Source organism: Aptenodytes forsteri, unplaced genomic scaffold, assembly GCF_000699145.1.
Source record: "Aptenodytes forsteri isolate BGI_AS27 unplaced genomic scaffold, ASM69914v1 Scaffold354, whole genome shotgun sequence".
NCBI classification, from domain to species: domain Eukaryota; kingdom Metazoa; phylum Chordata; class Aves; order Sphenisciformes; family Spheniscidae; genus Aptenodytes; species Aptenodytes forsteri.
The window spans coordinates 1,347,234-1,370,663 of record NW_008795043.1 but is presented as its reverse complement, the minus strand read 5'-3'; the positions used below and the strand labels follow the sequence as shown (position 1 = coordinate 1,370,663).

Here is a 23,430-nt window from a genome sequence, read left to right as displayed (position 1 = left end):
ATATAGAAAATGTGTGGTGGGCACCTCACTGTCAGGGCCTCAGTGAGCTCCCTTTTGAAAATCAGAATAATCTCGTTATTGCTTCTGCTTAAATGAGTGAATAAATATTTCAAGAATTGCTTTGTTAGAGTATTATTTATTCTGATTCAGTTATTAGCTGAACTTAATCTTACTTTCAATTAGTTTTATAATGCTTATGAATTATTACCTCATTTTTGCAAGGAAGAAGGATGCATTTCTTCGAGGCAGAGAATAATGCAAGCATATGAGTCGTCCAGTTAACCTGGTCACATAATCTCATTGTTAAGCTGGAGAATTCTGCTGTCACTAAAACTTTTATGTGACTGCTGTGAATGTATCATGTCCCATTGTATCTTTTAAAAAGTCATTATATGTAGAAATATACTGTAAATACTTAAATGAACAACAGGGAGAGTTCGTGATGATGTGTCTGTAATATCTACAATGGCTTAAAATTTTTATCTTTTATTTTTTCCTTTCTAGCAAACTTCTGAAGAGAAAGAAGTCTGAAACAGGGCTGCAGGGAGTGACTGGAGAATGGTTTGAAGAAATACAAAGAAAAAAATTTCGGAATTACATGGATGTCAATAGAATGCTAAAACCACCATTAGAGCATCAGCTAAGGAAGAGCAAAAACACCAGTGAGTTGCATTTTTCCATTTCCTTATGTATATGATAATGGTCACCAAACCAATGTCTTAGAGCATTTCAGGGTGTAATAGCTAAGGAGTTTCTGAAATTGCATTGAGTTTCTTCTCATGTCAAAGTTTTACCAAAGATACATTTTCAAAATGACTATGTTTCTTTAAGGAGATTCTGTTAAAAGCACAGCTGGGAGTCACAACAGAAAATCCCTGATATTCTTATCCCATAGTTAGAATCACAGAACAGCCCAGGTTGGAAAGACATCGGAAGATCATCTGGTCCAACGTTTTGTAGGAAAGGGAGCCTGGATGAGATTATCTAGCACCCTGTCCAGTTGCATCTTGTAAACCTCCAGTGATGGGGACTCCACCACGTCCCCGGGGAGGTTGTTCCAGTGACTGATTGTCCTCACTGTAATAAATTCCTTTCTTAATCAAGACGAACTTGCTGTAATTATAGTAAATACAGTGGTGGTTTCCCAATCAAAGCAGTAATGTTTACTTTGTACAAAAACTGTTTCAGTTTTACATAGTTTTCTTAAAGAAACTAGAAGCACCTAAATGACATTTGGAATAAGTAGGTAATCTGGGTTTGGGTGAGAGAGGTTTGACTGTACCAGTGGAAATCTTTTCCTGGTAACACTGGGCTAAAGGCATGCCAGTGCTGATTATCAGGGCAGGCAACAAAGCCTGGAAAGCTGGGCTGACCAGGAAGCAAATTCTGGAGATCTCATTTCACAGGTTCTGTTGCCCATCCAAAATGAACATGCACAAGAAACATGGTGTCTCTATACCAAGCATGGCATTCTGTACTGTCTTTTTCATCTTCCATCCAGATAGTTTTCATGCATACTCTATGCTTTTATTCCATTCACATTTCTGCATGTTTTTCATTGAGCTCTTCCTATTTGTGCTTCATAGCAACTGGAAGCAGTCATGTATTTGAAAAGAAAAGTGAAACCCTAAAAATGTTCCTGAAACTACAGACCTACACAGAACAGATCTCTGTCTTTCCTGACATTTTTCCCCAACATCCCCTCTAGTCCAGAGCTATCTACTATTTTTCTCTTTCAGAGATGATCTAATTGATGCATTAGCTAACTAAACTCTGTGTAATTGTTCTCTGGTATTTAACTTTGAAAGCTGCTGTTTCTATTTCAGATCTGAAGAAGGGGTTGTGTGCCTCAGAGGCTTGTCTGATATTTCCAACTGTATAAGTTGGTTTAATAAAAGGTACTACTTCTACCCACAAGCCTTGCTCTGTCTACATCCCTAGACCATCCTGGCTACGGCAGAGTGCTATTAGGACTCTCCTGATGTCACCTTCATTGTCAAGTCAAACAATGCCACCAAGAGGTTAGGCTCTGAAAGGGGTAAAGGATGCAGCATTTTGTAATACACAGTGATTGTCACTGAAGTGAAAGCCATGTATTACACACAGGATTTACATCACATGACATGAATTATTCACTTCATTTTGGACTAGGTCCAAAGTGCTGCCCCTTGCTTTGTTATCAGTGACACTTTGCTCTCATTTCTGGTTTTGCTTTCTCCTATGGTCATTGGATAAGCTGTTTTCAGGCTGTTGTATTGTTTCAGGCATGTGATGTTTTAAATGGAAAAAAAAAAAAGATGCAGTGCCTTTTTCCTGAGTGAAGCCTTGCTTCCTTATGTCCTCCAGTTTCCTGTGGCATGTTTTAATAGCAGACCCTGTAGTTTCTTTCCCTAATCTGTGAGCAATACTCATCCTCTCCTTCACACTGATTGCCAGCTGCTTTTACAGGCAGACTGGCTTTATGTTCCGCTTGAAGAAATCAAATCATGACCTTCCCAGAGAAATAATTTGTGATATCTTGCATTTAAAATACAGTTCTGATATGCAGTTTGTAGCAGAAAAAATGTACTCCAGTGGCCATGGGAATCCCATCATAAAGAATTGTATGATACAGAAGACACCCTAGTCTGTATTACTGTTATGTAGTTACATTACAGTCTATTAAACCATTGTATATTCAGGGTTGTCATATTTCTTAGAAAGGCGAAAAGAAAGTGACTAATAATTGTGGATGCCTCAATTTTCAAATGTCTAATTTGCCTATATTTTAAAATGGTTCTGGTTTTCAAATGATTGAAAATCAGCCTCATTTATCTCACGTGCGTCACCCAAAACCAATAATACTTTTTGAGACTTTAGACCTGTTTATCATTCTCTTAGTCTTCTAGTTAGTCATTATAAACCAGCATGTCATATAGTCTGTCCCAAAATGTCAATAAAACTGGATTTTCTTGGCATAAAAGGTAAGCAAAAGAAAATTGTTTATGAAGACATAACTTTTTATGTATACTTTAGTACTGTATGTAGTAAGAACTTGAAACAAATGAAATTTTTATAATATTTTTAGATCATAAAGAATTAAAAATGTCATCCCGCACAAATCCTCAAGCACAAAAGAACACTTCAGCTTCCTTTCTGGGGTTCAGATCACCTTTTGCTTGGCTTTTCTCCTTTAGAAAATCAAGGAAAAAACAGACTCAGAAGCAACCACGGTGAGCTATAATCAGAACATACATTATTTCCAGCTTTAAAAAAAGTCTATGAATTATTCTGTGTTTGCTTAGAAAACTTTGTTAAAATTATTTTTCCAGTCTCTTGCTTTTCACCTCCCTGGGAAGATTGGGATTTTACTTGGTCATGTAATGAGAGGTTCTCTCTTCTGTGTTAAAAGAATGGGGACTAAGTGCAAGTAATAGGTAAAGTCTCTTGGCTAAATCTGTTTTGCTCAGGTTTTGCACAAAGGCTTTAAGTGTATGAAAGCCCCTAGACTTAGCAGTGGCTGCATCTTATTAAATTCTCTCTCAGAAGGACAAGATATAAGGCACATGGGGATCTGGTGCCCTATGGCTGTAATATAACAGGGAAGTGTAGCTTTCCCAGGCCATGGCGGAGAGTACCAGCCCCAGGCAGCTCTGCTGCATCAGTTCCCACCATTTCTAGCCCAGAGGCAGCTTAGAGGCAGGCCTGCAGCTTTAGCTCTAGCCAGGCAAACAGGGCGGCTCTCCAGTGCTTTTCTCTTCTGTACTTCGTCAGGGCTTTGGTTTCAACTGGATCTGAACCAAAGATGGTCTCATATGCAGCGCTGGAGCTGCTGTTTGAAGAGCATTCAGATGGTCTCATATGCAGCGCTGGAGCTGCTGTTTGAAGAGCATCCTTCTCCCTTGCCATCCACAGGGTTAAAGCTGCTGTTCAGAGGGAACTGGGGGGGGGGGGGCTACGCTCCGGCTACTTAGGCTGACTGTTCTCTGCTAACGTTTGTCCTGTATGGTCCTGTATGTCAGCGACACCTGAGTGGAATATTATTATTTTTATGTGCATCTTACGGTAATGCTTGGGACTGGCAATCATAGGTAAAGGTGCATTGTGCTGTGAAATCTAAGTATGAAGCTGCAAGATCTTTGGCACAAAGAGCTGATTTTCACTCTGTGAGTCTCAGGCTGGTATTCTGGTCCATGCCTGCGGCTCCTAGGTGGCAAGACGCTAAGACAAGGAACAGCTATAATAAACAATGACAGGGAATGCAAGCCTCTAAAGAAAGGTTGATTAGTCTGATAGGTAGGTTTTGTAGCACAGCAGTTTGCCATTGTGGAGTGTTTGTATCAAAGCAGAAGTAGATTTAAGGAGTGGTTTGAATAGAGGCCGTGAGGTTAGCTTTGTGGATGTTTACTGGTAACAATTCTCCTACATAGCAACATAGAAAAAAAATTTGCAAAGTTTTAACACTGCTCCATACATGTCATCTGCTCCCTCCTCTTTCGTGTGACATGATAATGCCCCTTATGCTGGGACATACCAACATCGGACTGCAGAATACTTCTACTTCCTGTAGAATAAAGGGGCACTTGGGTAACAGAATCAGATTTCAAGGGTGCTTTATCCTAGCCCACGGTAAGGTAGCCAATGCAAAAGTGAAGGTCTAGGCTTTGCTATAGAATCTAAGCATTGAAATGATTTCTTAATTTAAGAAGGCAAAAAAATAAACCATGCCTACTCATTGCATCAGCTTTTCTAATATGTGTTCATCTGGCTTTTCCACAGAAAATCTGTCATATCTCAGGCTCAGATGCCTTTGATTTCTTACCGAGCGCAGCTTGAAAAATAAACAAGTCGATCCTGACGTGTAACTGAGCTGATTGCTACATTTTCTAGTCACGCCTCTCTGTCGAAAACTTCCCCCACCCTCTTCTAGGTGTTGCCGTGGCATGTGGTTTGCTTTATGCATAGACAAAGCACTGAAATAATCTGCCTCTCGCCAGGTAGAGTTATTTTGGAGAGCTAGGGAAATACAATAGGAGGCAGCACTGTAAATCCTGTAAGTAAGCCTAACTGGCAGAAGCTTTTAAATAGCTAAATACTAATGGCTGTTTAGAGGGTCCTTTCTGTACTGGAGAGACAGTTTCATCGGCTGCGGTGGTGTTTTGCTGTGAGAATAAATTATGGATGCTGCAAAAAAGAGTATGCTTATGTGGAGATACAGAAGATGCTAATAAAAGGTTTGTAACTGTAGTCTGAAGGTAGTGAAATGTTTGATCACTTTTGGTTCAAAGGTGTTTGGTGTTCTTGAGTTCATCCTTATTCTTTTCTAATATGTAAGTGAAATTCATACTGGAGAAGAAATGCTGTTTAATTGTGTTTTCAGCATATTTGAGTTATGTGTTTGTTGCTTAGCTGGCTTCTTATGTAGTACTGATAAGAGCAGTATAGAAGAAAACGGATTACGCTCTGACATTAGACAACTCGGAGGTGGCCTGGGGAAGACAGGTGCCTCAGTGAAAATACTAATTCGCAGCAGATTTTAATTCATGGATTTATATTCTTGTTACCAGTAGTGATAGTAGTAAGTAGAGTCATCTTTTACTCTTAATCTTACATTCGGTTGTCATAAAAAAGATACATATGTATATAAGTGAAAAAGTATAAAATATAACTTCTTGTTTTCCACAGTGAATAGTATTTTTCTGATAGCAAATATTTCTGAATTTAAGCAGTAATTTCACTTCTTTTCTGTTTATGAATGATAGATAATGTTTACAAGTATGTGTGTATGTGCGCGTGCATGTGTGTGCGAAATAATGTAAACATTGCTCAATATCCTTAACCAAAAAAAGAAACTGAATTACTTTTTCCTAAAATTAAGCAATATTTCCTTGGAAGTAAGCAAAACTTCAATTTTGAAATGCTGAAAAACTTAAGAGAGTTCAGAAAAAATAATGAGGCAGTTTGAGAAGTGGAAGGATTGGCATAAGGAAAAGATTAAAATAACCTTGTCTGTATAAGTTGGCAGGGAGGAAAATAAAGCAGGATGCAACAACCAATTATTTCTGAAAGAACAGTGACAACAAAGACATGGAGGAATTTAGAATAGTGCCAGAGGTGCAAATGAAAATTTAATTTTTGCCTAGACTATCAGAAGACATTTCTAACTAACATGTCTACTTCATATAGCTTCATTGCAAGGAGCAATTAATGCAACAGCAAGCACAGCACCGAGTGAGGAGAACTGTAGAGCACCTTTGCACGGTAAAGCTGAAGAAGAGAGCTTCTAACAAAGTGCTTACATTTTTGTTATGCATATGATTAAAATTAAGGTAACTCGCTAAGCCACAGGATTTCATGGAACTTGGTTTGCAGGAAATCATTGTAAAAACCCTGAAACATAAGTTTCATTCTTAATTTGTTGTAGAAGCATTAAAACTTACTCAACATCATTTTAGTTTAAAGGAAGAGCTACATACAACTCTGAGTCCTGGTTCTGTAAACTTCGTTCACAGGGAGCAGTAACCCACTGCATTAATGGCCGTTCCTATTCAGTGCTACCAGGAAAAATTAGGAATTTTGGATTCAGATTGTCTGGCCGGATCCTAAGCCCACTGAGGTCAACAGGCTTGTTTCCTTTGGTTTCAGTTGGACCCCATGTCAGAGAGGAATCCTGGTTTTACAGTTCACAATTACAGAAGCAAAAACAAATTGCACCTTTCAACTGTTCTTCCCTGCCTGCAAGCACATTGCAAACAAATGACAAAGCACTTCAGGAGGAAAGGCTGGGCCACAAAGAACCTGCCAACAAGCCGGTTTATACTTGCTGTTGAAGCACAATAAAGTAGTCTACCTGAGCACAAGAAGGTTTTAAGAGCCTAAAAACAAGGTCATTCAAAAAGACTTTGAGACAAACAGGACTGAGCAGAACCGTCTTTCCCTACTTCACTTTCTCTCAAGAATTAAATTCCTGGGAAAGAACAGTTTCTGAGACAAGGAAGAACTGGCGATAAGCACAAGCTGAGCAACATTTCCTTCAGGGCTTTTGAAGGGACTGGGTTTGCTTAGTTGTAAAATAAGGATCTGCAATTTCGAATAGACTCAGTGAAGTCGAGTTCTGTTCTTGTTTCTTTAGTTTATTTTGTATTTGTATGTCTGCAAGTCACCCCGTGGAACAGAATACCTTTTATGTTCAGGGCTTCTTGGCCTGTTCTAACCACGGCATTACTCACAGACGCTCTAGCCAATTCTCTGCCAAGCCCTTGCAGTCCTATATAGCTTAGGAAAGCAGATGGCCTTCTACCATGTGTTAAAAATTGGTAAATAAAGGCTGTTTCGGGTGAGTAGCAGCAAGTTCCAAAGTTCACACCGAAAACGATCTGCTGTCTGTCTCTCCTCCTTTGCAGGGGCAGAGCACAGCTCTGGGGCAGAGCACAGCTCTGCGTCTGAGCAGGGTGAAATGGAAAAGAAAAACAATAGAATTGCAGATGCAAACCACTTACAGATTTACAAGTAGTTAACTTCGGCTATTCGTAGTATCTACTAAATTATTGTTGTTTGCAAAAGGAAGTAATACCATCTTATCGTAATGCTGGATTGAAACAATTATTTTATGGCTGTTGCAGACATTTGAGATACCAGTAGGTTGAGTTCATTCTTGTCTGTGCAGCTGCGACATTTGCAAGCTGACAAGGCCAAACTGAATGGTACATTTCCCCAGCATTTTTTTGTTAGCAGGATTTTTTGGGGGGGAAGGATGGATTCTTCATAGAGCAGTTGTCTTTCAGATGCTTCTCAATAGTTGTTAAAGAGAAACTGCTGGATATTTACTACCTGGTAAAATTACATAACGTTCCTTTTCAAAGCCAACATTTAAACCGTTCTGCCTACAGATATGACAGTTCTGCTAGCCCATCTTCGAAAGTGGAAGAAATGGCAACGGTAAGTAGCTTATCAACTTTATTGTCAGCAATGTTTAAACCACAGATTTTTCACAAACTAGTCCCCTTTGTTTAGGCTGTTGATATAATGTCTGTTTAAATAGTATTCTTGCCGTTCTTGTTTTAAACACTGAGTAAAATGTCTGTGTTGTGAACCTGTTGAATGCAGTAGGATGAGCTTGCCCTGTTAACTTTACGAGTCCTAAGCTTTCCTAGGTAAGCCCTAAGTTTAGTTCTGATCAGGTTTCAGTTCTCTTTTAATGATGGAATAATTGCATGGATAATTTCCTAGGCCAAAACCCTCACCTATTTTGGCAACTGTAACCAACCTGCAAATAGGTCAAAACTCACACTGAATAAATAATCATCTAGTGTATTTATTTTGTTTCTTTTCATTTGTACAAGGGTGAAAAAGAGTAGCTGACTTGGGCAGGCAGTAAGGTAGAACCTCTCCTGCAACATTTCCACGTGCAGAATTACTGTGTAGATGTAAATTTTGACAGTAGGAAATTATTTTTTCGCTGAATGTTCCATTTTATAAGCACAAGCTCAATTTAAGGATGAAACAATAGATTTATTTCTGATGTAATTTAAGTGCATGCTGTTGAAATAAACAGATTTCCTCCAAAGATGATATTTGCTGTTTTAATTACTTTATTGCCCTGTATTACTAACATTCTTTCCTCCTCGTCAATTGTGTGATATAACCACAGAGGGGACTAAGAAGGTATACAGTATATAATCAAAGGTATAGAGGGGGTAAATTGGCCACCTCCCTTCTCTCATATTTCAAAAACAAAGGGATAATCTATATCAATATATGACTGAACAAAGATCTTATCAGAGAATCCTGCCTGTTCTATAAATAGACTATTATAGCTAGACAAGTAAAATATTACGAATATTGAGAACTAAAAAGTAGTAAGGGTGTTTATTAAAAAGAAGGAAGAAGAGTCTCAGCTAAAATAAATCAGCAGTTCAGCAGCTGTCTGCACTTCTGCCATCTGAGACTGTGAGCTGAGAGAAATATGGATGGGATAGGAACCTCTCCAGCTTAAACTAAAGTCAGATGGGGAATAGGATGACATTTGCCCCACCGCTAAGGTAATTTATCACAGCCCCCTAAAGTGCTGTCTTGCAATATGAATATTGACTGTGGTGTTAAATTATTAAATCTCTGTTGGGAGGTCAGTGTGTGAATTTTTAAATGTGCTGGTCAGGGAAGAAGTGATTAGGAAAAACTAAATTAAGAGATACAATACTATGCCCCTTATATAAGGTCATTATAACTCATGTATCCAAAATATGCTACAGTATGAGGACAAGATGAACAAATCTCTTTATTACATATATAAAAGTCTCTAAAATGCATGCAACTTTACAATCCTTAGTTGTATGTTTTAATAATACAGTATTTACTGGACCCACAAAGAGTTTACTGACCTCTGTGACTTGTGACATGATTTGTAATGTGACATGTGAAACGTGATTTCAACCCAGCCAATGTAGAACTAAAATCATGTTGCCCTACAATTTTTAACAGGCTGAAATGTGTAATTCCCCAATGTCAACTGAAACAAGTGGTCATTCTTTTGATGCAAACCAAAATGAAATTATGGAGAAAAGTACACAGGAATGGAATGAACAGCTAGAGAAGGAGTTTTTCAGTGGTAAGTGTGTGTCCTTACTTTGTTCTGATATTATTGTTACCAGAAGTGACTGTGGTGAACGGTTTCAGAGAATTTTCTGCAAAAGCATAGGCTGTAAAGGTATGGCTCATTACTTTCTAGCATAGTGGCTACTTTTTGCTGGCTTTGTCTGACAGCAGAATGTCTACTCTGACATTGACTTCAAGATGCGTCACTGGTTACTCTTAGAGTGCATTTCATCTCATACTGATCCAGTTCAGAAGAATCACACCTTAAAAGCATACATTTCTCTCTGCTGTTTCTGACAGGAGCCCATACTGCATCCTTTAGATGCAGACATACAGTTATGTGAGAAGAATTTCATCCCAGTTTCCTGCATGCATAATTTTGACAATGATGAATTACTGGGCCTGGTTTTATGAATTGTAAAGCCTCAGACCACAGAAGCAAGAGGCATTATGGCATTCAGTTAGCTTTCTGGGAGCCCTTATAGCACCAGTCGAAAGTTGCTGGTTTCTTTTTTTTTTTTCCTCACTGCTGGGAAGAGAGGCAAGATCAGACCCAGCCTATGGGAGTACAGAGGTGTTCTTCCATAAACTTTCTCAGATCTATGCAGAAAAAAAGTCCATGAATATTACTTTCTACCACCCAAAATTACAAGAGATCACAGATTGAAAGCACGATCGGGAAGCAGTGGGTGAGTCGGCAGTGCTGGAAGAGGAGAGCACTGCATGGTGGACAGTGGTTCTTCTGAAACTCACATGCCTGTCACCGCTTTTGGGTGTCAGTCATAACTGTGCACACTTGCCCACTGACAGAGAAAAACTGTACATAGCTTGGCTGATGTCCTCCAAATGGAAGACTCGGAAACAACTCATCTTTTTTCTTGTTCTAAACTGACTCTCTCGGGAGTCTTCTGTGCTGAAGAGAAACTTAGAAAAATGGAAAATTTTAGTACCTTTGTATCACCTTTTATTCCAACTATACATACCTAGCAATGCTTTCTAAATGATTCTGTACTATTAGCACAGATCTGTAATGACTGATCAGTCAGTCTATTTAAATGGGTTTGGAAATGCTGTAACAAAACAGCCATATCCATTTGTGTTTATATCTTATGTGTGCTATTTTCAAAATACAAAAGGAATACAATTAGCGAAGGCATAATTGTTTTTGCCAATAAAAATACTTTAAATACATTCCTGTCACTTAGTATTATGACTGAATATCTTGGTTACCTGAGCTGTATAGTGTTTAATTCCAGTTCATGAGGCTGTCTATATATATAAATACAGCTTTGTTGCTGTATTTTATATATGAATCACGGGTTCCTAACTATTTCATTACCCTCTTTTATCCAGAAAATGCCATTTTCAGTGCTCATTTTAAAGTAATAAGCTAGTAGTGGAGAACTTCTTTTCTGAATGAAACAAACAGTGGACAGGCCAGACTACTGAATATGCTTGTTTGATGGTTTGCAGGATTGTGTGTTTTCTTACAGTTACATCATAACTGTACTTTGTGAACACACAGAAAGCTCCATGTTTGCCTAGTGAATTCTTTTCAGGGATTTTTTGCTTACAAACTAGATTTGGAAAGTTTACACACACACACATATATAGTGCGTGAGTAAGAATTCAGACTTCAAATTGTTTTGTTTTTCTTTTAAATAGCATAAAGACTAACATTTACATAAAGAGCATTTTTAAGATCAGTCATGGAGCAGCGCATTTTTTTCCTTGTAGTCATAATGGGTGACCACTGAAAGGTCCTGTGGAGGAAGAATGTGTGATTTGGGAAGGGTTTTGAATGCTGAGAAGCTGACTCCTTTCAAAACCAGTTCTGATTATTAATGTAATACCTGAAACTTTTTAACATAAGTAGTCAGAAGATTATTAAAGAAAACAAAACCAAGTATCTTTTTTTTCCTGTGCAGTTCTAAATGATCTGGATGACCAGCTGGCCCAGGAACAAGCCCAAGACCTGTTGGACAGGACAGTTTCTACTAGCAGTGCATCAAATATCCAATGCACTAGTGCATTCCCTACTTCAAAGAGGCAGAGTGCTAGTAGGGGGCAACACAGAAATGACTGGAGTGACATGCCTAGCACATTTTTCCCAGACGGACTGAGAACAATAAGAGCCAAAGATGAACACAAGATTTTCATCAGGCCAAGGAAATTACACAGCGCATATATAAACTGGCACCAGGCAGCCTTTCAAGATTACAAATACGGTGATCCAGTTGATGGAAATCCTCATCTGCTAAGCAGCAGGCTGTCTTCCGTTTCTTTCGGACGGTCTTCAGAAGGTAGCTTATATCCTCCCTCCATAACACAGAACAGTGGATTTAGGCACAAGAGTTGTATGAACAGGGATACAGCTGGCAGAAGTTACTCTGTATGTTCCCTTCGGAGATTTCCATCATCAGTATCTTCTGACCAGCTATCAGCATCTAGTTTACAACAGCCGTTGGCAAGGGAGAGCAACAATGGTTTTGTACCAAGGTTTGGTCGACAGAACCCAAAGAGAATTCCTCTATCTTCTATTGTATGGAACAACACGCCAGATTCTCCTGAACAAACATCAACTCAAGAAAAAATGTTTAGAACCCAATCACTGATGGAGTTTCATGATACAGACCATAGTAGATATCCTAGCTCTTTGCAAGAAACCAAGAAATACGCATGTTACCACTCAAAACACCACTACAGAAGATCTATTTCAAGCAGTAATTGCTTTAGTAGAATTAGTTGCCCTGACAAAGCTACTTCTCCATTGCCCTTTGATAACTGGGAAAATTATCCATTATACAAATCGGAAAATAATCTCTCTAGATCCTGCTGTAGAAATACTTCTTCTCATGGCAAGTTGTATGCAAACCAAAAAAATTCTCCTTATGGAAAAAAAGGCAGCTATCCTTCTTGGGCTGATATTCCTCAGTACTACAGTGACGAAGCGTTTATTTCCCCTGATGCCAGCTTTGAAGTGATTATGGCTAATTTAGATGACCAGCAATGGGCACATACAAAGAATGCCAAGTTTGGTTCACAGCGCCTGCAGAACGATTGTCACGTGTATTCTCCAGAAAATATGAATATCAAAAGGGTAACAAGAAGCGCAAACAGAACTTTTTCAGAATTCACCGAGGGCTGTCAGCCTTGGCTAAATTGTAACTCTTCAATTTCTTCATCTAGTATCAGAACTGATGAGTCCGTCTTTCCTAATTCGAAGGACCAAACAAAACCTATAGGACTGAACAGGAATTCAGTCGTCGTTACCCAAAGAAGTACTAAGGCAGACTTTACACAACTAGAAAAGGTTGAAGGTACGAAACTGCCAGATGAAGACATGCCGTTACAGTCAGTTTCTCAACAAGCAGACACAAACTACATCAACACCCAGAGTTTTCCCTCTAACAGCCCTGCTTCTGCCATGTTGCAAAGCGATGCATCTCTCTTTAACACAATGAGATCAAAGAGACAAACCCAAGTCACTGCCAGAGGAGATATTGCAAAAATGTATACATCAAATGGTGATAAAAGAAATTTACAAAGGAAGGAAAACGATTGCCCACCCAACAGTGTGTTCAGTCAGCCTCTCTGTATTTTGCCAGCTCATGAGAGCCGGAAGAAACCTCTTCTTCCAAGTCAGAAACAATGGGAACATAATCTGCATTATGCAGCAAAAAGAGAGAACATCAAACAGGATAATCGGAGTGCAGAAGCCATCAACCAAGCTACTCCAAAGAGACGCTCCTCACTGCTGAATGTTGCTTCTGCTCCATCTACTGAAAAATTAGCAGACTGTCAAGGCATGTTGTCCTGTCCTCCTGAATGTTCATCTAGCTCTTCACAAAGCTCTCCACAAGCACTTTCTCATAAAGACAATTCTAAATGTTTAGGAACACTAACTAGCTCTTCAGTAAATTGCACAGTTACTGAATCTCAAGCAGAAGGTGGAAAAACAGCTCCAGTGAGCAGAATAGGTGTTACCAAAAAGATTTCACAGAAAACACTGCAAAATGCAAGCACTTTAGTTACTAAGGACTGTAATGGACAACTCACTACTAGTTCTCCACAAAATGAAAATTCTGGAAATATTTATACGCATAGCTTTGATGGAGACCCCAAGACCTCTGAGCATAGTTTAAGTTATTTTTGTCTTGAAAAAGAAAGTGGAAAAATAAGGAGTAATTCACCTTGTATTGAAAGGCTTCACAAGCAAGACAGCTTGCTGAGACATACCAGTAGCTGCAGCATTACTGGCTCCCCTAGCAGAAACAGCCTCAAATCTCCTGACCCACTTGTTATTTATTACACTTTGCCTAGAAAATCAGCTAGCATTGCTGGTAGTATTATGTCAGATACGCCCATCTCTTTACCTAGAGAAAGTAGAACAACATATGATTGTTTAAGGTCTGAAACTCCACATAGAGCTGATGCCTTTTGTTCTAATCAAAGAGATGTGTCTTGTTTAGACTCAAAACATTCCTTTTTAACATCAGCATCATTAAATACTGCTACAAGTAACAAAGAAAAAGATTACCCCAGTCCTTCAACCAAAAGTCCTAATGATTCAGTAAGTAGTAGTACATCAGTTGAACTGACAGACAGATGTAAACATCTAAGCAGAAGAGAATCCTCTGTGTTTTCAGATTGTAAGGAGAGGGGAAATTTTTTGCAGAAATATAAAACTACAAGCACATTTACAGTTTGTGTTGATGAAGATCATGTCAAGTATCATGAACTAGTTTCAATTTATTACACATTACCACGGAGGCATTCAAGAACATTTTGTAACCTCTTTAGAGATAATCCAGCGGATGCAGATGTACCTTGTCCCAAAGAAAATGCTCAGTCACCAAGAATACAAATTAAGAAAAACGAAGGTCATGTGAGTTTCGCAAATGTTTTTTTCCCCAGTACTTTGGAAAAAGAGGTGCCTTCATGTTCTTCTGACCAAGTATCTTCAGCTCTGGTCACACCTCAGAACTTAGGAACTGCTGCTGATAGTGAAGAAGAGAATTCCCACTTATCTCCTAGCTCTGAGAAGATATGTACTTCAAAGTCAATGAGTATGGTACATAACAGGAAAGATAGTTCAGCAGATCTTTCATTAGCAGAAAATGTGCTTTCTGACATGGTGACAAAAGAAATTTCTTTTGGTGGTCCACAATCCACTGCAATAGTGGCTAAGTCAGGTAAAGCCATTTCTGATGCTTCAAGCAGCCAAAGTACAGAAATATGTCTAAAAGAAAAGAAGGAAATTTTACAAACAGCCACACCGCTAACTTCCACTTTATCAACCCCTCCCAAGCCAGGCAGACATTTAGAGAATCCTTTGTATTCTACTTCAACAAATAAAAATATTATACAGAAGGGAAGCTCTGAAAACTGCCGTCAGCCCCCTAAAGTGAACACCAATAAAAATCTGAACAGTGTACTCCTCCACCCAGGAGAGAAGAGTTCCCTTGGAAGGAACAGTAACACAGAGCGTGCTGACATGCCGCTTCCTCCCGCGGAAGACACGTACAGGGATAGTACCGAAGCCAAACAGAGAGTAAATTTCCTACACCAAACCACCCCTCTGTATAATAATATTAAATGTAGTGGACTGCAATTAAGGGCTGACAGTTCAAGAAAAAATGCAAATGATTTAAACTCTGGTAGCAAAGTGCTTTCAGAGTCTCAGAACAAAGCATCTGAGGTAAGCACAGCTTCCAGTGCTGATCCATTACTTCAGCTGGACAAAGTGGTTAGCACAGATTCCTACACCAAACCACCCCTCTGTATAATAATATTAAATGTAGTGGACTGCAATTAAGGGCTGACAGTTCAAGAAAAAATGCAAATGATTTAAACTCTGGTAGCAAAGTGCTTTCAGAGTCTCAGAACAAAGCATCTGAGGTAAGCACAGCTTCCAGTGCTGATCCATTACTTCAGCTGGACAAAGTGGTTTACACAGATACAGATGAATTAAAGAATTCAAAAATTAAAAAAGAGCAAAACTCACAGAGTACTCGGATGGGTAAAGATTATAGTGGTTTGCAGGAATCAGTGAGGCACAGTGAAGGCAGCCTGAACATTAACTGTAAAGATGAAGTCCTCAGGGTTACACAAGATCAGAAGATAACACAGAGTGCAGAAGATGAGAACAAGCTTCTGTCTGACTGCACAAGAGACAAAGTCAAAGATATAGAAAAAAGGAAAAACAGACCTTCAATTAAAAATAAACTGGCAGCTGTTTACAAAACAAGTCGAAAATTTTCAAGTAAAAATTTACCCCCCAAACCACACATAAGTAACATTTTTTCACAGAACGGTGGAAGTGCCACTTCTTTAGAGGTTGACATGTCCCTTGACTCATTGATTTCAATGGATTCCCATCAGACATTCCTGCAGTCAGACAATGAAAATCGGAATCACAGTCTGGGCCCTGATAAGAATACACCAAGACCAAGAACAGCTAAGAATAAGAAGACTGAAAATCAGAATGATCCTTCTTTGCTTGATAATAACACCAACTGGAGGTCTTTTACAAGCTCATACACACAGAAAGAAGCCATCAGTCCCAAAAAAACTGCAGTGAAAATGGAAAATAGGCGAAGTCTTACAACTTTATTTCCAGATAAAACAGTAACCACAAGAAATAAGAATTCCCAAGCACTTGACCTCAGGTTAGAAAGCAAAAGCCAGTCCGTCTCTCCCAGTGCTACTACATCAGACCCACTAGATGATGAGAAAAGAAGAGCTAGCAGTCGTGCCTGCAGTCCTCCCTTGCCACTTTTAACTGACAAAAACTCAAACACATATGTCAATAGCTGCTTGCAGGCAGACCTATGTCCAGAGCAAAATTTGACTTCCCAGACAGTGCTCGGTCAGTGTAAAAATCTCTCTCAGTCTGCTAGCTTAAAAAATGCTAACTTGCATAGCTATCAGTTGCGCAAGAGTCATGCCAAAAGTCAGCGTGAGCGTCACCTTTCTGAGAGTATTTGTGCTCGAGATTCCCATGAGACCTTTGCCTCGGGAAGCAATATTCTACCAAAAGATGGTATACATGGGAAGAGATTTAAATCTTACTCGGAGCTGTTGTCTTGTGATGAAAATGAAAACTGGGCATCGGATGATGAAAAATGTTACAGCACTAGAAATTTGATGTATCCTTCTGTTGAATTTGGTATATTTGGCAAAGAACAACAGCTGGCTTTCCTGGAAAATATCAAGAGGTCACTCACAGAAGGGCGATTATGGAGGCCTTGTCTTCTTAATAACCCTGGTGCTCTCAGAGATGGAGAGACCCCTTCTATAAACAGGGCTGAGCTTTTGAGCTCAAGTTCTGCTGGGAGCAAAATGTCATCGGCTGCTTCATCCCCCCGAGAGCCGACTGATATCTATCAGGAAGACCCAGCAGCTTATTCGGACTCAGACAGCGATACCACCACCGATGATGAATACTACCTAGATGAAATAGATAAAGAATCGGAGCTATGAAGGGCCCGTGGTACTAAGATGGCACGATAGCTCGGTGGTTTCTGGGCAGGCAAAAACACGTAAAATACTTTGAGCCAGTTCTTGTGCTGCTATAAATTGGTACAACTTCATTAGTTTTAAAGAAGTTAGTATGTTATGTTAGCTGAGCATTTGACTTGTGTATTAAATATGTGGCTTCACTATTGTTGTTTCTCTTAGCAGGGAAAAAGAATGTTAAAAAATCCCTTTCCAAAATAATAGAAGGTAAACAACTGTGGAGCTTTGGGCAGTGTAACTCCAGAGATGGCTTTCCTCTGAGTCAGCAAGCAGTGGCTTAGGCTCCTGCCAGCTACACAGTGCTGGAAAGGATAAATTCTAGCTTGAGCTACTTTTTCTTACAAGACTTAACAGAAAACCAAGAGGTTACTTTGCTGATAAATTGCTGTTTCTCTAATTTTCCTCATATACCAGATCAAGCATGATAATGCCAATCCATGCCACCCAACAAACACCCCCACAAAACGAAACCTGTTCAATTTTTACCCCATATTCTCTATGAATGTTCTTTTTCTGCATTCCTGGGAAGTGTAGCAGCAATGTCCCTGGTGGCGTTTGTTCTGGCGGATTCCACACCGGGATTTTTCTCCTCAGCATTGCAAGAGCAGTGAGCAGTGTGCAGAAGTGCTGCTAGTGCATGGGAAACAGCTCAGCAAAGGGCACAGCACTGGAAAACTTGCCGAAATTCCTGAGGATGTTAAGAAACGCAGCCAAGCATGGAAATCTGCTTTTCAGACATGGGAGATAGATTGATAACCGGCGCAGCTTTGGTTACAGTTGAGATGAATGGCCAGATTTCTGCCTTTGACTTAGGAACAGGTTAATTTGGATTAATAATCCGACACTTTAAACCATGCAAAATGTAAAAATATTTACCCTATTTATTTCCTATATAAACCTCATAGGTTGAATCCTAAGTTGTCCTAATAGTGGGAAGACAACCATAACCAATGCAACTTGTTACATCCCGAAGTTCTCCCGCCGCCTCTGTGCTCGGCCGGTCCTGGGGTGAGGCACCTGCAGCCGCTGGGCTCCTGCAGGGCAGCACCGTCCAAAGTGGCCCGAGCGGGCCCTTGGCTGGGTTGCGGCTGCACCATATAGACTGGCAGGTTTTTACATACAAAGTAAATAAAAGCAGTAAGAAATGCTCTTTGCCTTTTGCTAAATTACCGTCCCTTTTCGGTACTTTTCAACCATTCTTACTGTCACCATGGTACTTTTTACCCTTCGAACTGAACAGCTGTAAACATCTTCCAGTGGCTCTTCTTTGGCCACACTAATAATGTAGTATTACTCAGTAGCCAAAACTCGTCCCTGGCCATTAAATTTCTAACTAAGCTTTGATCTCTTTTTATGCAAAATCAGAATCAGAAGTGGCTCACTGAACCAGAAGATAGTATTTTTAAATAATTATACATTTACTTCTATTTTATTTCTAATTTCACATATGGTCTAAAATGATGATCCATATTTTTTATACACTTTTTAATTCAGTAAGATTTCTGTAGGACATAATTATATTTTTGTAACTGGAAGGACAGTATACTGGTATTTTAAAATAATATATTTTACACAAAACAAGCAATGCTTGTATCACTGACTACTCCACAAGAAACTAAAAGATGAAAATATATTAGGTAACTGGTATCATTTTTTTATACTGTAAACTTCGTTAAAGAAGTGGGTCTGTAGTTCAAATCTGTACTGATGCATAAGTATTATTACTTCATACTGGGGTAATACATCTTTTGTTGTACATAGAAGGACTAACATAAACTATGTATTTATAGTCAGAATTGATCTCTACGACATGCCTGTTTTGGAAGGATATAAGCGTATGCTGACATACGCAATGCTAGAAGGAAATGACTACCGTATAATTGCAATCTTGTAAAATGTGGTATTCTAAGGAGAAATTATGTTTTTCTGTATACGTACAGGATTCTGTAGAGTAAGACAATAAAACCAGCTGAGTATCAGTGAGGAATTTCTGCTGCTGTACATTTCTGCAAAATACGTTAATCCAAAGATTGGGAATACCAGCCTACATAAGGTAAAGAATAATAAAATAAATGTTTACAAGGGAAGTAAGTGGTCATACTGTTTTTCTTCACTAGAAGTGGATGGTTTAGAACATTTTTATTTGTAAATATTTTCTACCCATTCAACAGAAGTTGGATTAAGTTCTCACCTTGTTGGCATAATTTTTTTCATTTGCTATGCTATGTATGTACAGGAAATTGGGTGGCTTGATTTAATGTAAGCAAGTAAAAACTGCTTTTGGTCATAAATCAGTTGTGGAAGACTGCAGCCTATTGAGGATCTGTGAACTAATATTTACACTGAATAACGGTATTCTGTAAAACAGTCAACTGTGAAAACATAGGGAGAAATACCCTTTGAACAGCGATCAGCTCCATTCAGTTTAGCAGAGCCAGATTTTTGACACCTTCACTCTTCCAAGCTTTTTCTTTGACAAAATTATATTCTAGAAATGTTCATAATCTATAGGATTTTCATATTTAAAATTATTTGTTTTAAATAAATTCTGCGTTCAAATGAAAAAATGTATTGGTACTGTGTTTATTTTTCGCTTACTGTGAATGCCATAGACAGTTTATGTAAAAAAAAATAAAATCCAGCATCTCAGCATTGTTGCCAGGGTGCTGAGGGCAAACGATGCCATAGATTTGAAATGGGGCACCTGGCCTTGGTCCATCACGCAGCTGTAGGCAGTGGTCATGCCGGCCGCGTGGCTCAGGCCTGCCCTGTGCGGAGGAAGGATGTGCCGCCTTAGCGATGCGCATACTGCTGCCTTCTCCTTTCCTGCCAGCTGATGAGTCTGTAGTACACAAATAGTTTTCCATCAGTGTAGTGTCTTTACAGTAGATGTGTTAACCCCTTAGCAAGCCATATGCCTACAACTTGCCTTGAGGAGCCGATATTCCATGTAGGGGCCAAGAGTAGTATTTGATGAGTAGTTTTACAAGGTGATGAGTTCCATGTGAAAATCACTTTGGCTGGAATTAGGCCTGAGTGGAGCCTGGCTGCCACGTGCAGTGTGACAGTGTGTGAGACTCACCACTGTCTTTCAACCTTAATTACTACAGCCAGTATATGTGGTACCTGAGTTCAGTGACACAGTCCCTCAAGCCTGCTTTCAGAAGGAAACATGGTTTATGAGCTAAGGTGGTGTTTTTGTCTAGATCTCTGTCCACCCATTACGTCACTTGTGTCCCCAGATGACCTTTGACCCTTCCAACATCTCAGTGACATTCGAAAGAAGGGACAGAAATCTCATGGTTTCATCACAGGGTAGCTCAGGCTGGGAGGGACCTCAGGAGGTCTCTGCTCCAACCTCCTGCTCACAGCAGGTTGGCTCTGAGGTTGGGCCAGGCTGCTCAAGGCCTCATCCAGTTGGGCTTGAAAAATCTCTGAGGATGGAGACTAGACAGGTTGCCTCTCTGGGCAACCTGTGCCTCTGCCTGATTGTCCTCATGGGGGAAACGTGTTACAGGCTGAGCCTCTCTTCTTTCAACTTATGCCAGTTGTCTCTCGTCCTTCTGCCCTGCACCATCTCCTCAATGATCTCCCCAGGGGCACTGAGGGGTTCTGTAAGGTCCATCCCCTCTCCGAAGCCATCTCTGCTCCAGGCTGAACAAGTCCAGCTCCCCCAGCCTCTCCCCACAGGGCCAGTGCTCCAGCCCCACCATCTCAGTGGCATCCCCTGAATTTGATCCAGTTTATTGATGTCTTGTATTGGGGAGCCCAAAGCCGGATGCAGTGTCTAGACGTGGTGTAACAAGTACTGAGTGGAGGGGCATAATGACTCCCCTCGACCACTGGCTCTGCCCCTGTTCATACAGCCCAGGCTGCTGTTGGCTGTCATTGCTGCCGGGACTCGCTGATGGCCCATGTCCCACTCACTGCCCATCAGGACCCCCAGGGCTGTTCCCTCAGAGCTGCTCCCAGCAGCTGGTCCCAGCCCGTACCAGCGCAGGGGTGGCTCCTACCTAGGGATGGGGCCCCAGGAGCACCAACAGGCCCTGACACGCCCCCCCCTCCCCAGGGCTCCCCCCACCCTGCCCATGACCCAGGACACCGTTTCAGCCCAGCCTGGAGCCATCAGTCCCTGCCCCCACGATGCTGTAGGACATTGGTCTCCATCTCCCCACAGCCCTGTCTGGTCAGCCATGGGCGCCGCCAAGCCCAGCCCCACCTGCAGGCTGACGTCCCCAGAACGCTGCAGCCATCCCAGAGCTGTGTCTGACCCCAGTTACCCTCACAGGGCCTGATCCTGATCTGCAGCTTACATCCCTGCCTGACCTCAGCCCTGCCCTGTCCCCACAAGCCTGCTGGGTGATGTGGCCTCTCGGGTGCCCCAGATGCTGTTTGCCAGGTGCGGGGTGGGCCCTGGTGAAGCCCTGCTGCCAACCATGGTGCTGTGCTCCTCAACCCCGCTCCCCAGGGAGCAGCCTGCCCTCGCTGCTCTCTGGCACCCAAGTGCAGGACTTTTTGTTGAATTTCATGGCCCATTCTTCCAGCCTGTCCAGGTCCCTCAGGATGGCAGCCCTGCCCTCAAGCATACCGACTAGCCCCCTGTTTGGCATCATCTGCAAATCCAATGATGGAGCTCTCCATCGCCTCATCTCAGGCCAGGTCCCTGCGGTGCTCCCCTTGTTACCAGCTGCCAGGTAGAGACAACCCATTAACCAGCCCCCTCTAAGCCCAACCAACCATCCTGATGGTTTTTACCCATCTGGTTGTTCCCCATCCAGACCGTAACATCCTAACTTGGATACAAGAGCGTTGTGGGAGACAGTGATGTCTTTGCTAAATTCAAGGTAAATGACATTCCCTGTTCTCCCCTCATCGGCACAGCCAGTTTATCGCCAAAGGCGACTGGGTCGGCCAGGCATGGTTGGCCCTTGGTCAAGCCACACTGACTGCTGCCAGTCACCCTCTTCTCCAAATGTGCTCCCAGCTGGTGCAGAGGGAGAGGAAAGCTGCCCTTGCTGATCCCTGCGCTGGGAGCAGCAGCCAGGGATGTACTACCTGGCCAAGAAGCACATACGTAATCCAGATTAACACTATACATGTTTTCTCTTGCCTGTTGGGAGTATCACACACGGTATGTCGGTGGAGATCTGTGGTTATCTGAGGTGAGGGAGTTTAGAAGACTGAAGACAGAAGCAAGGAGGAAACCAGACTTGATAATTCCACTTTCAAGGAACCTGTTTTTCATGGTCTGTATGCACAGAGACTTGAAGTTCATGTTATTCAAAACCACACAGCATTCATTTGTGCTCTCATTGTTTTGCATATGAAAATCCAGGCTTGCACAGAAGCTTGATTTAATTCTCCTACAGCCTTGTAAGCCCCCCCATCTACCGACACCCTGAAATACTTCCTAGTAGCAGCAAATGCTTCTGATAAAAATGATACAACCACCTTAGGAGACAAATCATTGAAGATTTTCCCTGTTTACTTGTATTCCATCATTTTAAATCCATGAAATTACTTTGTTGTTACATTTCCTAGAGAATAATACCATGATCCCTCTTTCCCCATCACCAAGCATTACCGTGCTGCTGAGGGGCACCTGCAGTATCTCACCCGCAGGCCCCAAGAGCACTCTTCAGCTCTTGAGCGAGCCATGCTGGGATGGGGTGCTGGGCTGAGAGGCGTGAGCTTGGCCTCCTCCCTGGGATGGGAAGGTGAGCCCAGCGGCAGGGAACAACGTGCCAGGACATTCCAACAGGGTCCCTGCTCTGTCCTTCACTTTAAATACAGTCACTGTGGGAAATCCTAGAAACAGCGAGGAGGAACTTTAAATATTTTTTTTTCTTTTACAGCAATCTCTGTCTGTACATAAGCTGATACAGGCAGTAACAATTAATAAGCTTTAGAGAAGTACGATTTTTTCCTCTTTAAATTCCACACCAGCTGTTCAGGTGCCGGCTGAATTGTATCCTAAAACAGAGGTAACGTGCTGTTTGAGGCGGGGGACACACACACAGACCATCTGCTCTTCAGTTTGGCCTGCACAGCGCCCACAGGCAAGGGAAGGAAAACCTCTTAGGACATCAGAGGCAGCAGCCTGCCCGCAGACAAGTGGGTCTGAGGCTCACTGCTCGCTCTCACACCACCCTTACTGCGTTTCCCCCGACCCTCCGGAAGCGCACAGACTGGGAACCTGGCACTGCGCTCGGCGCCCGGAGATCGCGGCGCCCGGAGATCGCTGCACCCTCCCCCCTACCTCCTCCCCTCCACGGCCCCAGCCCGGCGGGGAGGCCGGGATCCGGGACACTCGTGATTTTGCAGCACAGCCGAAGC

The 23,430-nt window shown here is 41.4% G+C and overlaps 1 protein-coding gene across 2 annotated transcripts; it reads left to right on the top strand.

Annotated features, from left to right (window-relative positions):
* Positions 1–1,951: 1,951 nt before the first annotated feature.
* EXPH5 (exophilin 5) lies at positions 1,952–17,058 on the top strand. Of its 2 annotated transcripts, XM_019471443.1 has the most exons (6): positions 2,930–2,963; positions 3,068–3,212; positions 7,869–7,917; positions 9,460–9,586; positions 11,502–15,274; positions 15,475–17,058. In XM_019471443.1, the coding sequence occupies exons 1-6, from the start codon at positions 2,930–2,932 to the stop codon at positions 17,056–17,058; spliced, it is 5,712 nt and encodes a 1,903-aa protein (XP_019326988.1). The 2 variants fall into 2 exon arrangements, 1 of the variants encoding a protein (XP_019326988.1); XR_002086155.1 differs by lacking the exons at positions 2,930–2,963; positions 7,869–7,917; positions 9,460–9,586; positions 11,502–15,274; positions 15,475–17,058 and adding an exon at positions 1,952–2,021 and having other exon boundaries at positions 3,068–3,097.
* The last annotated feature ends 6,372 nt before the right edge of the window (positions 17,059–23,430 follow it).

Coding starts and splice junctions, on each gene's coding strand:
- EXPH5 (XM_019471443.1), top strand. CDS start 2,930: ATGTCAATAAAACTGGATTTTCTTGGCATAAAAG. Junction 7,918..9,459: donor AAGTGGAAGAAATGGCAACG/GTAAGTAGCTTA, acceptor AATTTTTAACAG/GCTGAAATGTGTAATTCCCC. Junction 9,587..11,501: donor AGAGAAGGAGTTTTTCAGTG/GTAAGTGTGTGT, acceptor TTTCCTGTGCAG/TTCTAAATGATCTGGATGAC.